We start from the raw sequence: 22,516 nt of genomic DNA on the forward strand, positions 1-22,516 counted from the left end.
AAATCTTGAAAAGCGTTTTTCTCGACTTGCTGTTTTTCAATCGGGGACTCCTCAGTCTATCTTGTGACCTCGCACAAAGCAGAAGCGAAAAATAGCTACGCTATAGCAGGCTATAGGCACCAATGAAGCCTTGTGTTCTATATCAGTGCATAAACAATATTGTATCGTTGCCCCGGCTGCGGAGTGAAATGAGTTTGCCAAATGAAACAAAAGTGCCCGTGCTACGGGATAACACGATTTCGATCAACTTTAATAAAACTCGTGTTAGACTCACAGTTCAGGAAGTGGAAAAATTAGTTAAAGATAAAATGGAGCTTAATCTCGCTGAAGTTACGTACATTCTGCTGCATCACGTAAAACCTGTGTTTTGATCACTTTTAGAAGCTTAGCACAGGCCGAAAACTTCATTGCAAAGAACAACATGCAACACGAGGTCGAATTTAATAACACCAGAATCAAGATCCCCGTGCATATTGAAAACGACATGGTGGACGTGTGTATCCATGATTTGGCCCCGCGCACTTGCGATGATTACATGAAACGAATCATGTCGCAATTATGAGAAGTAGAATCTATTCCGAATTACTCCTGGAGAAATTTTTTCAACGGCATTCCCAACGGCGTTCGTATTGTGAGGATGCGAGTGACTAAACCAATACCTTCTTACATGACTATCGAATGCAAATAACCGAAGGAAGGCGTGACCTATAAGCAAACAACGCTAATCACATATCCCGGGCAGACCCCTACATGTCAATTCTGTAATCATACAGCCCACTACGGAAAAGCATGCGCCAAAGAAACTAGTCAAAACTCATCTACTACAGCCAACTCTAACAAGCTGCCACCGACGCTTACAGATAAACCAAAAACAACGATCCAATTAACCAATAATACAGGTACAACGTCCACGACAACCACTCCTAAACCAACAACTAGCATCGCCAACAAAGAAGTAAATTTCGATGAAGACGGATTTACAACAGCGACCCGACTACTCATTATAAATAAAAATTACTATTGTTCACGAAAAACTCCGCCTTTTTATGAGTAAACACCCCTTAAACAAAAAATTATCTCAAAAACTCAACGTAGGGGTTAGGTATTTTTAACACTTAGAATGAGTATGCAAAGTTTGAACGTTAAGCAATTTTGGAATGGCAGGTAACACCGCAAATCATGTATTCCCAGAGACGTTCTACAAAAAGCTTCGTTACCGAGCCGTTTGTCGATATTTTTGCATAGAAAAATTACAACATGTTATTGAAGTGATACACTATAATGTAGATAAGTTTTGATAAATTTGCTTCACGCAAAGTTCTAAAAAAAATTCGCAAAAATAGTGTTTCTTTTTCACGCTAAAACCTTTACCCCGTTTAAAAGCATACATGAGACAATTATTCTCTCGGTTCACACCCCGTATTCGAATACTTTTAACATATGATGATGATCATAGTAGGCGAGCTCTCTCCTGTAACCCTGTCGCCTTTTCTTTTGCTCTCGGTTTTGTCCCGTACCTTCTAACAGATAAAAGTGCGTTTTCACATACGGTAATATTGCTTCGTCAGTTAATCGTAAGCTGATCGTCGGTAATCCATTGTACCTGAACAACTTTGTTTAAGTGGGCCCCAAAAAATTGCCAGAACGATTCCTACGTTACTCAAGGAAGGAAGGGCCAGCCAGCAAAAGGTTTTAGAAGGAAAAGCTGGGTTGCTTCGATTGAATTTTATGGCTTGGGTGTTTCCCTATCTGCTGCCACTACTGTGTGAAGTGCGTATTCATCTAAAAATAGGTACCACCATTATTTTACCTTACCTTTCTTGTATCTTTTATATTCCTGCACTGGGCCTTAAGCCCGTGCAAAAATTTCTTCCCCTGACAATAATTCATCTCAAGATGAGATGGAGGTCGAAGTAAAATTGGCTCCTCAGCTTCAGATATATCTATGCTCCTTGACAGGGCTTCACGTGATCTTCTTCTGGGCCAAAGTTTTGACGTAGGACTACACTGCCCATAAAAGCATAAGAGTCCCATATGGATTTTTGTCGAAAATGAGATATCTGTTGGATTGTATTCTGTATCACCACTGAATCACAATGAACCAATAAGATTACCAAGTTTGTTATGAAAATACCGAAAAAATACCAAAACATGGTTATCCCATCCATAAGGCTCAATAAGAATGAAAATCTTCAATAGTGTTTTTCTCGGCTTGCTGTTTTTCAATATGGGACTCTTATGCTTTTATGGATATACTTATCTTTGTTTTCGATATGGGGGTACACTGCAAATTCAACAAACATGGTATGTAACGAAAAGTGGTCAGGTAAACGCTTATAATTCAGCCATTTCTCGATAAATTTTAAAATTGTTTGCGCATATCGATCAGAAATACTTCTAAGAACAGATTCCAATAGATAAACCAAAAGATTTTTGATATCATCGCATTAAAAATTTAAATTATGCATACCATAGTGAAAATACCACGTATTAGCACACAAAAAGGTAGCGCTTTCCAAGTCTGGCACGACAGATTTACGTACCTAACGTGCAATGCTTCTATCATCGACTACTTAAAGAATGGATTTGGGCGGACAAGTTCAGTTGCCTGTTGGATGGTAGTCGGAGCAGATCACTGCGCTGCCTGTTCTCACAGTCAGTGTAGCTGAGTGAAAAGTTTGTTAAACTGGCTGTAGAGGTAGGCTACGCAGTTCCATCCAACACGCGACTGAGTTTGTCCGTTCAAACACCATACTTCAAGGGGTGTGTCGCTTAGAACACTGTGCCATCACCTACGATAACGCGATTTAAGATTACGATTCACAGTAATACACGATCATTTCACTCATTAGCACAATATGTGGCACAATGAGCCACACTTTTTACAACTCAAAAACTGTCAACAAAGTGTAGTTGAATAATCATAGCAACCATTGCTTTTGTTTTACTGAACAGCATGGCACATTGCGGCACAAGCTACCACGCTGTTTATTTGTGAGCACAATTCGATTTGTGCTAAGCGACTCACCCCTTGCCATGCTTTCTTTTGTGATGTGCTCGTCTCAAGCACACTTTTATGTACAATCTCGAACGCATTAATACGAACACAAAATCGCTTATACAGTTGAGCTCCATGTGCAAACACGGATAACATAGCGTGGTGGTACTAGTTTTCTCTTTCGTTCTACCCGTCATCATCAGCGTTGACTCATTTTGCTTTGTGCGTACCTCCCATTCGTGTATGGACATGTGTTTGAGTACACACAGCTGTTCGATTCGAACATTGTACAACTGAACACCGTTCGCTTGGGTTCAGTGTTTGAGGCGAATGTGTAGGTAAGTGTATCTAATTTGTTAGCATGTGTAGCCTGCATGATAGCAATCTGTCCTTTCGTTGCCCAAAGACTAAAAATTTCTTAGCAGCAAATATACGCGAATCGATGGAAAGCACAACAAAAGTTTATTAATTACGTTCGATCAATTAATAGATTAATAGACATGCTACAAAGCCTATTTGTGAATGAATACACTGCCACTGAAAAAACTATCTTGTATATTTATAGCTTCGATATATGATTAAGGCCATTTGTATGCGTACTTTGTGAAAGTTACCATCATGGCAAAATGTAACTAGAAAGCTTGGTCTATACATGAAATGTCTGTCTAAAATTTTAAATTTCTTCGCCGGTTTGGGTTTTTTTACCGCACACAATCGAAACCATCCAGGCACAATTAGTCTATACCCTCCAACGACAAGATCACCTTTTCCCAATTCGCTTCGGAACGCATGATAGGGTCTATACGTGATGACTTCGTCAACTCAGGACGAGACTCTTACCAGTTCAAAATACATTGCCGTCAACTCCAACACATTTCAAATGTGAGATAATGAGTCAGTGATGTTGGTTTTATCTTTTCCAAAAACAATCGTGTAAGCCTGAAGTTTCAGTACCCATAGAAAAACTCGAATGCAAGGCGTTAAATTGAAACAAAATATAGTTTCAAGAGGTTTGTGATCAGTTTCTAGCTGGAAATTAATTCCCAAGAGACAGTTTTGAAATCGTTCTACTGCCAATGCTAGAGCTAAGACTTCATTTGCTGTCTGGGCATTTCGACGTTCTATATCAGTGAAACTTTTACTAACGCACGAAATTGATCTTGGGCTTGCCTAAAAGAATTGAAGTAATACCGACCCTAGACTATCAAGCGATGCATCAGTCACCAATCTTGTATTGTGCTTTTGAAGATATTCAACTTTACTAATCAGACAGCTTATCGAACGATGTTTGTTCTTCCGTTTCCCACAGCCGGATTTTTCGTCAACAGGCTGACCACAAATCAACTAATGATATCTGAATATTTCAAACGCATTCAGAAAAGCATATCTTGGGCATTTTCAGTCAAACTGAATCACGCGAGAAACGCCATTCCGGAAATCTCTGCGTAGCGAATCACACTCCGAAGCAATTTTCATACGTCCGTCTGTGTAGGCTTATCTTGTTTCAGTAGCCGATTATGGTTCTCCCAAAGTTCAATTCCACGATAAAGCATATCAATCGATACCTACTATAAAAATCAACCTAAATCGATTCAATTGTTACTTCCCATCGAAACAACTAGTAACAATACCACTATGAAGACTATCGCTCTATTGATTGGTGTCTTGACCCTGGCGGCCGCTTCTGTTGATTTGTCCAAAGTGAAACGCATTGAGGAGTTGGACGAGTTTTGGGCACAGCTCGATCCGCAGCTACAGATGCTACGTCCAACGCAAGCACTCGTGGACAGCAGAATAGTCAACGGTCAGGAAGCCCAACCAGGACAATTCCCGTATCAGGTGTTAACTCTGAATATATTCAATGGTGGCACTGGTGGCATATGCGGAGGCACTCTGTTATCGCAAAACTTTGTGCTGACTGCTGCCCATTGTGTTGTAATCGGTACCGTGGCTATTAATGTAACGGTTGTCCTCGGAGCGCATAACCGACAGCTAGTGGAGGAAACACAGCAGAGAATCGATTTCGAATCAATCAACGTTCATCCAGACTATGATGCATTTTTGTTGCGAAACGACATCGCAACCATTCGACTGGCCACTCTAGCAGTGTTCAACAATGTTGTTCAACCGATCGATCTCCCGGCACGATCGGACACTCGCACCTTCGCTGGCCTAATGGGCACTATTTCGGGTTTCGGACGATCAACCGATGAGACCGGTTCGCCTGCTTCCGATGTTGTTAGGTATACCAGCAACCCAATTATAACCGTGGCCAATTGTCAATCGTTGTGGAACTCCAATTTAATTGATGCACAAAACATCTGCCTGTCCGGAACTGATGGTCGTTCGGTGTGCCATGGTGATTCCGGTGGCCCGCTAACCATTCGGGATAATGATCGCAGCCTGCAGGTAGGTATTGCTTCGTTCGTACACTTTAACGGATGTGCCTCCGGTTTGCCATCCGGGTATGTCCGCATTACGCACTACCTGACTTGGATCGGTGAAAATTCCGATGTTGTACTGCGAGATTAGAAATTCATCACAATTGTTAATTCTAAGTTTTCAATAAAAATAGGTAATCTGTGTTTTGGTTATATTATATTTGTATTTGACTCTTGAGGTGGTCGAATAATGTATGTTTAGCAGTTTTCCCTAGGGGAGATGGAACAACTCAGCTAAAGATACTCATTGAAAATGCCCGAGGATCGTTTTGGTAGACCGAAACCGTAAACTGCAATTTGACTCGTTACAAGGTCTTCAGGTTATTCGTTTCTTGAAACGTTGTAACATTAAGACACTCTTTCCCGCTTTATTTGCCAAATCACGCATGAACAATTCTGCCTATTAATCAAAGATACCGCATTATGGTACAGTTATGGGTTGGAAGAATCCGATTATTTTAGTTATTCCAAAGCACTTCGCAAATTTTCGTATAATGATACCGTTTTCACTTGACCATGTTTCCAAAACTTTAATTTTCACTTCATTTTCAATGCGCGAAATTTCGAAATAGAAGAATCGTACAAAAAGTAAACAAGCGAACAATGACAGTCAGATGCACAGCATGCTGTGATTATCACATTTCCGCTAAATTTCTTACAACAAGGACAGAAGGGCGGGACCCTTCAGGAGTATTAGAAGATTCCACTGATGCTGGTATGACTGCTGTAAATCGTCCTCTGTTAGTTTCCGATTGTAACCATTATTCAAGTGATCTACCGCGTCAGGGTTTCGGCGATGCGTTTATCAAGGCATTAGAACCGATGCATGGCCATCGCCTGATTATCTGGCAGGCGCCTATTGTAGGAGTGCCATAGTAGACCCGCTACCGCTACATACCGTTGTCTGGTGAATCTAGTCACACACAGGGTTCATTTATTCTCGACGTAAAAAGGACCCAGCTTCGTGATTTCCAGACTATCCAGCCCAAACTAATCGTTCATAGTCTTGTGCAGGACTTCGTCTGTCTTATCGGACAAGCAATTACAGTTTGTCAAACTGAATCACGCGAGAAACGTCACTCCAACTGGGAATATCCGCGTCAGAAACCGCACTCCAAAGCATTTTTCATTAGTCCATCTTGTGGGCTTATCTTCTTTCAGTAGCCGATTATGGTTTCCCCAAAGTTCAATTCCACGATAAAGCACTGATATCAACCGATACTATAAAAGTCAAGGTAAATCGTTTCAATGGTCACTTCGTGTCGACGTAACTAGTGACAATACCACGATGAAGACTATCGCTCTGTTGATTGGCGCCTTGGCCCTGGCCAACGCCTCCGTTGATTTGTCCAAAGTGAAACGCATTGAGGAGTTGGACGAGTTTTGGGCACAGCTCGATCCGCAACTACAGATGCTACGCCCAACACAAGCACTCCCGGAAAGCAAAATAGTCAACGGCCAGGAAGCCCAACCAGGACAGTTCCCGTATCAGGCGTTAGTACTGAGTTTCTTCAGTGGCGGCAACTCCGGATTATGTGGTGGTACTGTGTTATCGCAAAACTTTGTGATGACTGCTGCCCACTGTGTTGTAATCGGAACAGAGGCCACTCATGGAACGGTCGTCCTCGGAGCTCACAACCGACAGGTCGTGGAAGCCACACAGCAGAGAATCGATTTCGCTTCAATCAACGTCCATCCAAGCTACATTGCATCGTTATTGCGGAACGATATCGCTACCATTCGACTGGCCACGCCAGCAGTGTTCAACAATGTTGTTCAACCGATCGATCTACCGGCACGGTCGGACACTCGCACATTCGCTGGCCTAACGGGTATTATTTCGGGTTTCGGACGAACAACGGATGAGACCGGTTCGCCTGCTTCCGATGTTGTCATGTACACCAGCAACCCAATTCTTACCAATGCCGACTGTCAATCCTCGTGGAATGCTATTATTATTCAGGCACAAAACATCTGCCTTTCCGGAACTGGTGGTCGTTCGGTATGCAATGGTGATTCCGGTGGCCCATTAGCCGTTCGGGATAATGATCGCAGTCTTCAGGTAGGTATTGCATCCTTCGTCCACGCAAGCGGATGTGCCTCCGGTTTTCCCGCCGGATTTGTCCGCGTCACGCACTATCTGACTTGGATCGGTGAAAACTCTGATGTTGTACTGCGAGATTAGAGATTCATCACAATAGTTGATTTTATGTTTTAAATAAAAATAGATAATCTGTGTTTTAGTTATATTGGTTTTTTTTTTATTTGTTCATATGACTCGACTCATAGCGATAGCTTAACGGAGCCAGGGATATTTGATATCTTTACAATATGTAAAAAATAAATATTTTTGCTTATCCGTTGAATCTGGTGCACACCAAATTCTATTGCGAGCAGAGACCTTCTTTCCTTGCGGGCAAACGTATGTCTGATCGCTTTCTTTTATATCAAGGACATCATCGTTAAAACTGTCTTGCTGCCCGCCATCAGATGTTCTTCCCTGCTTCTTGCACTTACGGGTGACCAGTGTAAACCCGTTGTCAATGTTACAAACTTCCTTGCCGATGTTGCTTTCAGTTTGGTTTGGGGTGATTGATGCTGCTGTTGCTGTTTCCATTATGGCCTGAACAGCTGCTAAAAATTTGGCTACTGTTTGTGATCCGATATTGGTATTCAAAACTCTTTTGGTTTGCACGTAGGAGTTTACTCTTCATAGGTGCTTAGCACAGTTCGTGCGTGCGTCGTAGTTCTGTGAGTTTTGAGGTTTATCGGCAAACTGGAGGGAGTAGGTCTTTCGACCCGCGTCCAAACTACAAAAACATCTTTAAGGATACCCGAGAAGAAGATTTTCCAAGTATCAGGTGTAACAGATTCTACTTTTTCGCATTGTGCCATGCATTTCGCAATAATCCTAGAAGGGGCATGCGGTGAAAAATCGTTGTGTAGGGTAGGTCCACCGGAAACTATATCGAGTAGGTCAGGACGAAGTGAGGACTAAATAGCTCAAGAAAATGACCATCGGTTTCGAGAAAAATCCCCCACCGAGGTATTCACAGTAACGTAGATTCATCGCTGTGGACTATCTAACAAAATCGTGACAAAATTAGGACCTTATTGGCTCACGCTACATACATCGGTGTCGAGAGGAATTCCGCCGTCAGGGAACACTCAGTCGGAGTAGCGTAGTTTCATCACCGGAAAATATCGTAGTAAATCTCGATAAGGTTGGGAGTTAAATGGCTCGAGAAAGCGGAACTAAACGGTTCACTGAGACGAGAGTTAAGTGTCAGCATAATAGATGGAGACGGAAGACAAGAGCAGTCTCGAGAGTTAAATGGCTCAAAGATCGAACCATTTCATACATCAAGTGTAGCTTCGAGCTGCGGAAAAGAAAAAAAAAGAGGTGCGACGAAAGCACAACCAGACCCCCAGGAAATAATACCTTGATGTATTTCCATGGAACAGTGGCGGATTTCCCTAAAAACCTGGCCAAAAGTCGACAATTGCATGGTAGTACTTTGGGTTCTAGTATATGTATTGTCCTTTAGCTGATGCTGCCGAATGCTATTTTAAGTGAAACGCTCCAAAATTTCCATATTTGAGATGTTGGCACACCTAAACAGTTTAAACCGACGCGTTTTGCTCATATTTTTAATCGATCGCTTGAAATATCAATATTATTCAAGTGTAACTAGATTTTGATTAAAGCACCGGTTTCATATTTGGAATAATGGAAAGTTATGCTGACGGTTTGTACTTTATTTATATGTATTGATGTCATAAGATATTATTTTGTTTGTCTATAGAAAATGTCAATAACTTTCATGCTTTTGTAGCTGACAGTTTCAACACATGTTTTTGCTAAATCATTGAAATACTTTTTTTCCACGTATGTCCACTATGTTTCAAAGCAATTTTTGTTCCTCTAAGGATTCTCCATTTGGAACACCATACAAATCTTGCCCGAATTTGCCCGTTTTTGAGTAATCTTTGATTAAGTAGAGACGGCGACGGATTATAAGATTTTCAGTTAAAAATTTGGACTCGTACTTTTAATTATTGCTGCGCCTCTGGTTGTCGTAGCGAGTTGCACAATACAGCATTTTGATCAGGAAGAATTGTGTAGTTCGTGGTGAAAATTTCATAGAAATTCAAAAGTTCAAAAGTTATCAAAGGTGGAACGCAAAAGACGTAATTAATTTTGGTCATTCATATTGAAAACCAACGAGGTCAACAGAAGTGATCACCAAAGGTTCTAAATTTCAAAAATCGATTATGAATTCCATGCTAAAACGTTACCGGAAAACTATAACGTTTGATCATGCAAAGCAAAACAAATCTAAAGGTGGAACATATGACTGGATACTACGAGCGAAAATCAGTAAAGTAGTACAAAAAATGCTGGGATCTCCAGTCGTGATTTGAACAAAAAACTCACTTTGGCGTACACTCCATCTTGGCAAATTTGTTTGTGAAAAGGTTGTCAGTCGTAGTATGTCAGCAAGCATGACAACAAGACGTGGTTGCTTAAAACTACGTTCACACTACGAGTTAAAACGTGTTTTAACGCTATCTTGATGACGTTTTTCTTGTTGCCAATTATTATAACATGTTTTAACTTTGTAGTGTGAACATAGTATAAAACTATACCAGGAAGTAGTACAAGCATGTTCTGACCAAGTATAACGCATGCATTTACATGGACGCTTCATCGTAGCAATGGATTTTGGACAAATCCTTGGTTTAACAATTTAAATAAAACTACGAATTTTAGTGAATTTTACTTTTTTTCGTGTTTTTGTCATATACATTTTTAGGTACTGCAATTTGCAAGCAAACTTGTTGCCAATTTTCAGTCCATGCATTCCATCGCATAATCGGCTTATTTTCTATAATTTAGAATTATACTATTTTTCGCTCTTTGAGAAATATGTTCATCGGACAGTAATTAAATAATAATTGTAAAGAGTGGATAATAATTGTACAGATAGTTTAAAAGTATATGTAACTATGTTGTATAATATTTCAAAATACATAGTTTGAAATGACTAATAACCTCAATTCTCATAAAAGCTACATATCCTAGTCACCCAAACATCTCAATGCGTACTGTCGCCGACGCAAAATCACAAACAGCTGTTCGCAGCGAGCACAAGAAAACCGTTCGGCAGAATCAAAACAAACCACCGCAACATAGAACAGTTCGTTCTGACCTAAAGAGGCAGAAGGAAAATCAAATTACATTCAAGTGCGCCCAATGATGAGTCAATGCGCGCTCACGCAAGGGTCATATATGCTTCATCGGCATTTTCGGTGCCACTGCCGGTCACAGCGCATTCGAAGACGATAATTATATCGATATTTGACTTCGCGCGGTGGCTTGGATAATAAAACATTTGTGCAGAGTTGACAACAATATTCATTGTTAACATTCTGTACCAAAACAAATCCAAATAAAATCGATTCAAAAATCGATTATTTGTAAATAGCTAGCTTTAGGAAAGTAGGTATATAAACCAAAAAATTGTATAATAAAATCAAGTTGAAATCGAGCAGTCGAAAGTACCACTTCACTCAGTCGAAAATCCTTTACTTCGTGTCCAGACCCTGGAGTTCTTCGTTGGTTTTTCCACCTTGTTAAATCCAAAGTCAAATTACTTCCTTGTTTGTAACGCAAGCGGGGAAGCAAATTGTCTTACGACCAGAATTAGTATTGGTTTGTTACGCAGAACGATACTAACTGGACGAGGAATTCCCGGCTTATTACGCTATAGCGTGTGGTATTTGTAACGCAGGTGCCACAAACTATACTTAGTCTAGAATTAGAAGTGGCTTGTACCGCAGGACGCTTCTAACTAGACCCAGCACCCCCCTCTGCGGCGAAAGATCGTTCGGCGGAACGATACGTACAAATCAACAAATTCTATCGCTGGAACCATTAAATCTTCATTCGCGAAAATTCACTTATCTAGATTTCAATGTCGCCCATTTTGTACCCGCCATTTAAAATTTCGAAAATCTGACATCAAAATCGTAATCTGCCCCCCAAAAAACCGTGGTATGTACCTTTGTAGGTCAATCAAAACCATTTTCGACTTTTGGCCAGGTTTTTAGGGAAATCCGCCACTGTACATGGGGGAGAAAGGCGAAGAAGGAGTAAAGAATGTTTTAGTGGAAAGTGAAGCCCACACAGTGCCAATTCACTACAAGTCAGGCTTTCGAAGCGAACCATACAACCATAACCTTTCTATATGGGAAAGGTATTGTTGCCGAGCAAACGAGATGAACTAATGGTTTGGTTTAGCTCAATAGTATGTTCAGAAGAATTATAGTTAATAACACGAGGCATTTTTTGCTTAGAAAATTTTAGTTCCATCTGTAACCGTATAGAGGGCGCCAACACAAACTTTTTATAGAAGAGAGATAGAATATCGAGATGTTCGGAAGAATTATAGCAAAATGCCTGTTCTACAACTTAGTGGAAGACACCTAATCTCTTTCCATTGAAAAGTTAGTGCTGGCACCCTCTTTGCGGTAACATGTGGAACTAAAATGTTCTAACCAAAATATGACTCGTTCTAATTACTATAATTCTTCCGAACATACTGTTGAGCTAAACCTAACGATTATTTCACAAAAATAATTAGTTTGTGCGAATCGAGTACTGATACACAACCAGGCCCTATGCAAAACTGACTCAGACATCACTTCGTTAAACGTTTAATAACTTCTTTTAATAAAGTCAGATTCACTAGCAATCTTCGATAAAGTTGTAGACAATTTTATTATTTATCTTATTTTCATTTATAGTGATAATACGATGTATACAATGCCACCTAGCGCTGAAAATGCGAGCTAGTTGGTTTTCTCCATGTAAATTGTCGAAAAATCCCATACAAACTTTAGGCATGTTGGTCCGGTAGCTAGACTTGTCCGATTTGCTTCAAATTTGGAGCAAGTGCTTCTGGTGGGACTGTGGGTTGTATAAAGTATACGTATTATACAAAATTTATCATAACTAGTGCATTGTGACGACTCCTTTACGATTCTCGTATATGAGTGCAAACTAAGTCATATAATGTATAAAAAGGATTGTTATTAGTGCAGTAATATGCCGCAATTACGACTACACAAATGTGTGTCGGTAATAGCCAAATCAATCCAAGTATTGCACACCAAGAATCGTAAAACAAAAGGTGGTGGGGCTAATTTCGTATAAAATGCTGGCTTGATACCGACTACAACTCAATCTCCAGAACAAAATATCAGTTCCGCTATGCTTTCTAAAAATAAATAAATAAATCGATACTTTGGTAAAAAGGGGTTCTAAGTTATATGTTGATATTCCTTTCAATTCGTTCCCATACCAGCATGGTTGCATCGTACCATAAATACGAACTTAGAACTATGGAAATAATGACAAGACTTTTAGGTAATAGTTAAAATTATGAGTTTTCCTATATGTTTTTTTTTATAAACAGCTTAAGTTAATTTCAAGACTAGCGCAGGTACTTATGTTAACAGAACAAAAAATATAAAAATCGTGGATAGTATTCACAGAACTCGATACATGTTGAAGCTAAAGCGAAAAAAAATTTGAAAAGTTAATATGATTGAATCAGACACTCTTTAGGTTATTTCTACGATATGATAAATTTTACAAACAATTTTATTAGGTATCTTTGGTATTATTGATGAAAAATGTTCATTAACCCTCAAAAAGGCAAGCTAAAACTGTGACTTCAAGAAACATCGCTCAGTTCATTTAAACTAGAGAACTGAAAAAAGCCGGGCCTCTGAGACCCCTTGCCTTTTTGATGGTAAAAAAAAACCAAAAAAAAAACAAAAAAAACCAGTGGGGTTTCTTACGCCAACCTGTTTATTAGGGTGGGGCATTGTTATATGGAAAAACGTAATCAAAACCTAATCAACCGAGCACAGCACTTTTTCGGTTACATTTGGGGTCCCGAACAACTGTGCAAAATTTGGGGTCGATTGCATTTGACCCAGCGTAGCGCATTGCGTTTGAAATTTGTATGGAAATTAGTATGGGAAAACCTACTTTTTTGCATTTTCGATTTTACAGACTACAATTCCTCCTGCAGTATACCAACAATTAGATAGAAGTGTAGTTCAGGATATGCTGAACAACTTTGCCGAAGGATGCATGGTGCTAGAATGTCTCTACAACAAGTTATAGCTGTTCAAAGTTCGATAGATCGAATTAATCGCCAAAAATATTTTTTTGCCAACACTGCGGGTGTACAAATGATATTTTATACAGCATACCAAAATAACATCATATACTTTAAATTTACCACATTGGTATGTTTGGATGAATTATTCAAAAGCCTTAGCTCAATTTCATGGGCCTAGGTAGTTTCACAATAGGGCGTAGTGAGGAGATGTTCGCAATAGGGCGTAGTGAGGGGAGAGGGGGAGGCTTCAATATATAGAAATTCTAACTGAAATAACTGAAATTTTGTCGAGTTGAAATGTTCAGATGAATTATTTTAAAGCATTTGCACAATGTCCTATGTAACGATGAAACGAAACATACTGCATCCCTCTGCATCGACTTTATATCAATGGAAGTAAAGTTGCAGACTGAATCAACTGTCGAGTCGAGTGATGTCGAGTTGATATGTCAGAGGAATGCATTGATTATATTTCAGTTTAATACGCACTACGATTTGATAGGATGCTCTTTTCGATGTTGTTCGATCACCTGAAGTAAAAATTGCTGTTGAACTGGGGCTCTTGTGGACTGTGTAAATGTTGTAAAATAATTCATCTGAACATTCCAACTCGATAAGATTTCAGTTATTTCAGTTCAAATTTTCATATTTAAAAGTCTCCCCCTACTCCCCTCACTACGCCCTATTGCTAAACTACCTATGCCCATGAAATTGAGCTAAGGTTTTTGAATAATTCATCCAAACATACCAATGTGGTAAATTTAAAGTATATGATGTTATTTTGGTATGCTATATGAAATATCATTGGTACACCCGCAGTGTTGGCAAAAAAAAAGATTTTTGCCAATTAATTCGATCTATCGAACTTTGAACAGCTATAACTTGTTGTAGAGACATTCTAGCACCATGCATCCTTGTTCAGCATATCCTGGACTACACTTCTATCTAATTGTTGGTATACTGCAGGAAGAATTGTAGTCTGTAAATTTGAAAATGCAAAAAAGTAGGTTTTCCCATACTAATTTCCATACAAATTTCAAACGCAATGCGCTACGCCGGGTCAAATCCAATCGACCCCAAATTTTGCACAGTTGTTTGGGACCCCAAATGGAACCAAAAAAGTGCTGTGCTGAAAAAACGATCATTTTGCCCCACCCTACTGTTTATATGTTTCGTAGGAGCGAAGGAAAAGTTAATAATTTGTTTAAACATTACAAATTATTTAAAACATAATGTGGCACTCTCTTTGGTGTTTTTGGGAAATATGTATAGCTTCTTTACTATAACAGAGCAAATAATCGGAAGGCCTCAAAGTATTTATACAAATTTGACATTGATTGGAATATTATTTGTGTCTACATATGGACATTTACGTACATTTTCAGCAGTACAAGGAAGATGTTATACTACAGTGAAAACCTGTTTTTATCAGTCCACAATTCTGTCAGAACTTCGACCCGATTTCGTCAGCCAGCCAGGGTTATGGGTTGAATATTTCAACAGCTTCGGTTTATTTAAGGAAATAAAGAAATATGTCACACGGGCTGATAAAAACGGTTCTTCGGTGTATATGAGTTAAAAAAAACACATTTCGGATATCAGCGAGTTAGTTATTTCTCGTTCGCATAGACAAAGTCGTATATCAGAGTGGTATAATAATAAGCGTTATCCCAAGGGTCAATGAGTTTGGCTCGAACGATCAAATGGTATATGGGGTATGTAGCAGACACGTAAGCTGATGCTTCAGCGTTCGAGACCTAGTGAACCCATGCTAGAAACGTTTCAGGATGCGAAAATTTCAAAGTAGTTCTCGTTCTTAAAAGAAACAAGGAGGTCGAAAGCTGTTTTGAGCCGTAAGAGTGTATAAAAGGTGTCTATTTCTTGCCACATGGAATGAGAATAAGTACCGACTTCAGTCGCATTTATGTACAGTTTAAATCCTACATTGAAACCCAATTTTATCTCAATGTAGATATATTGCCTCCACTTTTGTTCGTATATAGCATATTTGCGCATTGTATACGATTTAGTTGTACTGTATATTTACATGTTGAAATTTCGATATAACTACAAAATTATTTTATTTTTTTCATATAACCATATCCCACTCTAATATATATTAGAGTGGGACATGGCCTTTGGACCACCCCCACATCCGCATTTCGTTCATCCACCTCGTATACCGAAGTAAGATGAAGGATTTCTGACGCATCCTCCACTCCCACTCTACTAAACCCCCACCTGTTCCACTTCCAAACCCATTCCACCAACATTTCAAAATATAATCACATGAAGATAACATTGAACTCATGCTATCGGCACGCAGCTCAGAGCCGACACACGTATCGGTTCTATAAAGCACACGGCACACGAAAAAGCAGAACACTAACAGGTACGTGTTCTTCTGACTTCGTATTCGTGTTCTCGACGAGCACCCGTTCTTTTAACATTAAAGAGTACACGTTCATCGAGCACGCGGGACATTAGTCTTGGAAAAACAGGCACACTTGCGTGATTGTACAAAGAACAGCACGCGTGTTTACTAGGAACCAAGAGCAGGTACGGTACGGCTCGCTATTTCAACTGATGTCGTTGGATCTTTGATCTTGTTGGTCAACACGACACGGTTAACGTTGCCCTAGAGGTTGACGTCTACTTCTCTGCATAGCAAATGGACTTTCTCCGTACTATCTCACGTTTAAATGTGACCTTGGTCGCCGGGAGCATCACCTTGCAGCCATTTTTGACAATCTTAGATCTTGTTCTGAAAACGTCTTCTGGCTTTAAGGCAGACAACAAGGAGGATGATGAGTCTTTGGTTCCACCAATACGTCAGACACCGGAAATTCCTCGGCTTCAATTTCCTCCCATATATGTATTAGGGTGGGGCATTGTTATATGGAAAAACGTAATAATAACCTAATCAACCGAGCACAGCACTTTTTTGGTTCCATTTGGCGTCCCAAACAACTGTGCAAAATTTGGGGTCGATTGGATTTGACCCGGCATAGCGCATTGCGTTTGAAATTTGTATGGAAATTAGTATGGGAAAACCTACTATCTTGCATTTTCAATTTTACAGACTACAATTCTTCCTGCAGTATACCAACAATTAGTTGAAAGTGTAGTCCAGGATATGCTGAACAACTTTGCCGAAGGATGCATGGTGCTAGAATATTTCTACAACAAGTTATAGCTGTTCAAAGTTCGATAGATCGAATTAATTGCCAAAAATCATTTTTTTGCCAACACTTCTATCGAATTGCTGGTATACTGCAGGAAGAATTGTAGTCTGTAAAATTGAAAATGAAAAAGGTAGGTTTTCCCATACTAATTTCCATACAAATTTCAAACGCAATGCGCTACGCCGGGTCAAATCCAATCGACCCAAAATTTTGCACAGTTGTTTGGGACGCCAAATAGAACCAAAAAAGTGCTGTACTGAAAAAACGATCATTTTGCCCCACCCTAATATGTATGTGTATTTTGTATAATAAGATATAAAATGCTTCGAAATGCTTGGACTGAAGTATGTTGGCACTATGCGTGCCTAAAAACTACAAAAAATCCTTGTTCCTCTTCTACCCGTTACCCCCACGGAACCTCATCCAAATGTGACTTCGTGAGGGAGATGGCGTTGTGCGTCCGTCGCACCGCTTACTTTTGCTCACGAGTTTTCCAAAGTTAACTCCCAGCAAACCAGCAATCGTATATAAAAGTTTACAATAAATTACAAATAATGACAGACTAAATCAAAATTACAAATAGTGCAAGTAAAAATTATGTTTTGTTGTAAAAAGTTCACATAAAATGCAAATATGTGATTGAAATACAATTTTGACTTGAAGTTATTTATTAGTCCACTATAACTTCAAGTCAAAATTGTACATGCGGAAATTTTGAAACATTGTATAGAAATTAATTTGCAATTGGATTAAACTGCAAAATCGTTAAAAAAAAAAGTAGTCACCTCCTTATAGCACTTCGCAAATTCTCTGCCAGACTAGTTCAATATTTGAGCAATAAAAATGGCTTGAGTAAAGAATGTAAGTCTTAATTTGACAGGTATAGAAGGTATCATTGAAGGGCCATATTTAGGTTGGATTATGGTATTTTTAGATTGTAATCACAAAGCGATGAAAATGATCAAATATAATCGTTGCTTGACAGTGTATAAATAGGTGAGCGGCTATGCTGAGAATACGAAGATCTCAGGTTCGAAACTGTGGAAGTAAATCGTAGCAGCTAATTTAATAATTGATGTTCCAGTAACTCCAAACTCACCCATGAAAAACATATATCTACCAGTGTGAGCGTAGCTATGTCTTATAACAGAATTATAGAAATTTCATCCTCATTTTTTATTTTCATGTTATTTTTAAAAAAAATACTCCTTGTTATCACATTAGGGACCTTAAGCTGCATAAACCTTCATGTGTGATTGTAAAGTTGATCACATATAAACAGATAAGCTAGATGATTGTATAATGCTTCTGATGAGATCAAAATTCGTCGTAAATCACATAGTTCTACTATACCGATTTGTTGTACGTATATGGCCTCCACTTTTGTTCACATAGAAGGGATCTGTGCATTTTATACAATCAATTTATATCGTATAAGAGTACAGTTAATCAAATTGCAACTTATTAAAGTGAATCGAAATGTTGGCTGGGCTCGGAACCTGGCGCTGTTGAGATCTTCTGCGTAATTGAGCCATTTTACCTCGAACTCTACTCGGATATTGTCGTTTCGGGAGCCATTTGGTTTCCTGCATTGTCGCGCTCTACTCGGATAGTCCCCGGTGGGCAACTCACCTTACTCAGACTGAGAGCTCCCCGGCGGCGGAATTTCTCCTGAAATCGACACCTAGTTCCCCTGGGCTATTTAGCTCCCAGATCAATCAAGAGCTTTTCAAATATTTCCCGGCGGTGGATCTAACACTTCCAACTGAGAACTCCTCGGCGGTAGATTTCTCTCAGTACCGATACTCGTTTTCGTAGGCCATTTAGCTCTCCGCTTCGTCACGATCTACTCGATGTACTCCCCGATCATTTCGGTTCGGAGAACCTACCTAACGGGCTAATAGTTTAGTAGCGACCGACTTGCTCTAATCCCCGTCGATGAATTTTGCCTACGTAACGGCGACCAGTAAGGTGTACAGGTGCGTTGATCACAGACCTATTTACAGGACATTATCCTGCTAAGTATCACCTGAAAAAAATTAACGAAAGATGACATTTTTCGATTCCGAGAGCTCGGAATATATTGTGTCATTGTGCAGCATTATTTCTTCGAAGGAAGCGATACTTTGGAAAGTATCTTATGATGCCTCGCGCGGTATGGTATACCTGTCCCAAACGGATCCTCAGCAGCTCCCTTAATAATGTAATACCCGACTGGGACGACCAGATGTGATCAAACAAACATCTAGCTTCCAACTACAATGGATTCGGGCGATTTGTAACGTGTAGAGAAAAGAGGGGTCGTCAGAAAAGATAACCTGAAGAGGGGTCGCAGTAACAGAATTTACCCTAACAGAACTTATTCGAACTGTCAGCTCTGGTCACTAGTTCATCGTTCTTTTCTCATTTTCCTCTGCAGCTCATCTAGTATCTGCACGACTATTGTGCTGACGATATTCCACGCCCTTTCTTCTTCGCACATCTCAAGTACAACATTCTCTGCGTTTAGTTTGCAACTCGCTTTGCACGCCCTCGAATGTAAGACAGTACAAGAAAACCACGAGCTCCTGAAGTAGCCGTGACCTGATAGGGACTGCGTTAGATAAAAGTCTTTCTCTCTGTGCTTTCGGTTCTCCCACAAAGACAAATTTGGGAATAGCCGAAGGCCCATCTATCGTTCTCCGCATTATCCCATTATCCGGAAAGGATCATCCCGGCAATGACACATACTATCTTCCTGTCGAATATATTCAAGTATTCAGCAGATTAAAATATTTCAGCGGGGGATTTAATCGCGATCCTCACACCTACCCCCACTAATAGACCAGTGATCTCCACAACCTAGTTTCATTTACGTTCCACAGTAAGTTGAAATATTAACGAACAAGTAATTCCACAATGTAATGACCTAAAGTTCACAATATTAATACAATTCCTCATAAATTAGACTAAATCAAAAATCCATTCATGCGCGTTGGAACGAAAGACAAATCTTTATTCACAGCCAAACAACCTGTGCGTACTACCATCAAAATTCGAAATCATCCAGAATGGTGATATTCGTGTTCGACTGAATCCACAGCAGATGACTCGTTATCCTGGTAAACACCGCCGGCCACCCAGAATTGCAACCCAATATCGAAACGTACGAAAAAGTGCCAACCAAAGTGCTGTTCCCATCAGGATCTGCTACTGTCAGGGGACCACCCTGATCACCCAAGCACGGCGAACCATTTATGGCTTCAACGCAGATCTGCGCATCTGTAATGGCTCCCGGGAATCGCAGCGAACAGGCAGTGTTGGAAATAACCGGAAGACCAACCCGTCGCAGATCGTTTAGTGGCAGAAGTTCCGGTGCGTTTTGCCATAGGGCACCCCAACCGGAAACGGTGGCTAACTGTCCGTTGAAGGTGGACTGCATCTGACGCCAGTTTGGCAATCGAACGGGACTGATGGTAGCTGGAATAAAATTAAATTCATTAGAATTTTTGCTTAGATAGCACTACCGTATTACTTACGTCCAAATTGGACATCGCGAAATAATTCCAGCAGAGCAATGTCGTTCTGGTTAGACTGAGGATCGTAACCGATGTGCATTATTAAAGTGGTCGCCGGAATAATATCAGCAACATCCGTCATGTTGGAGGCTCCCAGAAGTGCTGTTATTGGTGATGAAATGCTAAAAGCCATATTAGATCAATTAGTGATAAGAAACGATAAACACTTACATCACAAAGCAGTTCGCCACCGTAAGGACAAAGTTCGAAGATATCAGTGATCCGCCACACCATCGTGTTCCGGTGGGACCCTGTGATAGGATTCCCACTGCATAGGGAACGTCTCCGGGTGCAGCGATCTCTCCGCCAGAAACTCGACCACTTGGAACATCTCGAAGATCAAAGTCAGGCAGTTCCTTTGCTATCGGTAGTTCGAAAATTCGAGCATTCTCAGTTAAAACAGCGGGGTTAGCACAGACTACTGTCAACAATACTGCACACATTAACACTAGTTGTTTCTTATCCATGGTCAAGCCGTTATCAGAATCAGATCGAGCCACCGTCCAATTGGGTTTTATGGGATGGTACTAAATGTTAATCACAATTGTGGGATGAATTTATACTTTTTGCTAGCAATTAGCTGCTCGTCCACTGATTACGACGGCAAATTCGATAATTGCGAAATAAAAGAGATTAGATATTTTTTCGAAATGGGGAATCGGTTAGATAATTTTTCTATAGAGAAACAAAAGCAGTGTAGTCATGGAAAATCAGTGTTTATTTGGTAGAAATCTCTATTATAAAATCTACTGCATAAGCTCAGCTTTCTATTACAATGTCGGTGATATGCGATATCCAATCTAGGTAGTAGCCAATGCGAGTGTAAACAGCAGGGGAACCCCTTTCGCAGCCGTTGGTGGATCCGTAAGACACAATACCGATCTGAAATGAGTCATAAGCGTTTATCGAGGCACAGATAACAGTTTTTGAATAAAACGCATACCAGTGTTGCCATATTATTTAAATTTGCTGTAAGCGGGCCTCCTGAATCTCCCTGACAAGCATTTCGTCCATTATCTCCAGAGACACAGACGTGGAAGTCTCGTATCAGATTCTCAAACACCTTTTCACAGACACCATTCGAAATAACCGGATTACTAACGAACCGCAATTCCAGTTTCAAACTATCGGAGATATCAGCAAACTCATCTCCACTTAAGGCACCCCAGCCAGAAACGGTCGCATCAACACTCGCTAGATCCAGCTTAGCTTCCTGTCGGGATGGAAGCCTGATCGGTTGGATCTTATCTAAAACCGAATTATAATTTTTAACTGAAGTTCATTTCCCCTGGAACACCACCTGGAGCTCACCTGAAAACGTCAGCGCCTTCGTTAATCGCAAAATAGCGATATCGTTGAACACATTGACCGCGTCGTAATTCGGATGGGCTAGCATATCGTGGAAGGTAACGTCAATTTCCACCGCCTGCTCATCGCTTGGAATGCTGATGATGTTTGTCCCCACAACTACCGTGGCATCTAGAGCTCCACCCAAACAGTGGGCTGCCGTGAGGACGAAAGTAGCCGAAACAATTGACCCTCCGCAAAGAGTTCCCGAACCGTCAGGAAAGTTGATTAGAATCGCTGCCTGATATGGGAACTGCTGCTTGTTGGCAATTGATCCACCGGCTATTTTCGAACCTCCACCTGGACCACCTTCGTTCACTCTGGCACGATAATCCACATTTGGTAATCGAATCCAAAACGTGGGTAAAGTTATTATTTGAGAGAAATCACTTGATCGCGACGCCGACGGTTTACAATTGCTTTGCCCCGGGACCAGGCAAGCAATCATAAGCAAAGTTGTGAAATATTTTAACATGATGTGATAGGAATTGTGCGTTTTCTTTCCGGGCCGGTAGAATAGAGACTCTGACTCTAGATTCTGATAGCGCCTGTCTTTTATTGACTTGTATCGGACTTGTATCACCGGAACAACCGCTTGTGGACATGTCAGATTGAAATGTATCGATAAAAAAATTTCTCATCAGCGTGATTCCCACCCGCTGTTGTGGTGTGAAATGGATAGTGATCGAAATCATATAGAAGACGGTCATCTTTGTCCTTTCAATAATGGGTTTTATCAATATTATCAAGTATCAAGTGATTTTTTGAACTCAAATCAAATCTATTAGGA

At 40.2% G+C, this 22,516-nt stretch overlaps 3 protein-coding genes across 3 annotated transcripts; 2 read left to right on the forward strand and 1 right to left on the reverse strand.

The window, feature by feature from the left end:
• Window positions 1–4,619: 4,619 nt before the first annotated feature.
• LOC131693479 (brachyurin-like) lies at window positions 4,620–5,531 on the forward strand. The gene has a single exon (XM_058981337.1). It carries the CDS (start codon window positions 4,634–4,636, stop codon window positions 5,528–5,530), a length of 897 nt encoding a protein of 298 aa, XP_058837320.1. The 5' UTR covers window positions 4,620–4,633; the 3' UTR covers window position 5,531.
• A 1,174-nt stretch (window positions 5,532–6,705) lies between these two features.
• On the forward strand, window positions 6,706–7,686 carry LOC131693478 (brachyurin-like). The gene has a single exon (XM_058981336.1). The coding sequence runs from the start codon at window positions 6,728–6,730 to the stop codon at window positions 7,622–7,624; it is 897 nt and encodes a 298-aa protein (XP_058837319.1). The 5' UTR covers window positions 6,706–6,727; the 3' UTR covers window positions 7,625–7,686.
• A 12,106-nt stretch (window positions 7,687–19,792) lies between these two features.
• Window positions 19,793–22,238, reverse strand: LOC131692752 (transmembrane protease serine 9-like). Its single transcript, XM_058979989.1, has 7 exons — window positions 21,691–22,238; window positions 21,323–21,627; window positions 21,144–21,261; window positions 20,954–20,970; window positions 20,551–20,906; window positions 20,341–20,501; window positions 19,793–20,281 (listed from the first exon to the last, which is right to left on the reverse strand). Exons 1-7 carry the CDS (start codon window positions 22,199–22,201, stop codon window positions 19,851–19,853), a joined length of 1,899 nt encoding a protein of 632 aa, XP_058835972.1. The 5' UTR covers window positions 22,202–22,238; the 3' UTR covers window positions 19,793–19,850.
• Window positions 22,239–22,516: the final 278 nt, after the last annotated feature.

This window comes from Topomyia yanbarensis, chromosome 3, assembly GCF_030247195.1.
Source record: "Topomyia yanbarensis strain Yona2022 chromosome 3, ASM3024719v1, whole genome shotgun sequence".
In the NCBI taxonomy this organism is placed as follows: domain Eukaryota; kingdom Metazoa; phylum Arthropoda; class Insecta; order Diptera; family Culicidae; genus Topomyia; species Topomyia yanbarensis.

Coding starts and splice junctions, on each gene's coding strand:
- LOC131693479 (XM_058981337.1), top strand. CDS start 4,634: ATGAAGACTATCGCTCTATTGATTGGTGTCTTGACCCTGGCGGCCGCT.
- LOC131693478 (XM_058981336.1), top strand. CDS start 6,728: ATGAAGACTATCGCTCTGTTGATTGGCGCCTTGGCCCTGGCCAACGCC.
- LOC131692752 (XM_058979989.1), bottom strand. CDS start 22,201: ATGTTAAAATATTTCACAACTTTGCTTATGATTGCTTGCCTGGTCCCG. Junction 21,628..21,690: donor GAAGGCGCTGACGTTTTCAG/GTGAGCTCCAGG, acceptor ATTCGGTTTTAG/ATAAGATCCAACCGATCAGG. Junction 20,502..20,550: donor GTGGCGAACTGCTTTGTGAT/GTAAGTGTTTAT, acceptor TATGGCTTTTAG/CATTTCATCACCAATAACAG.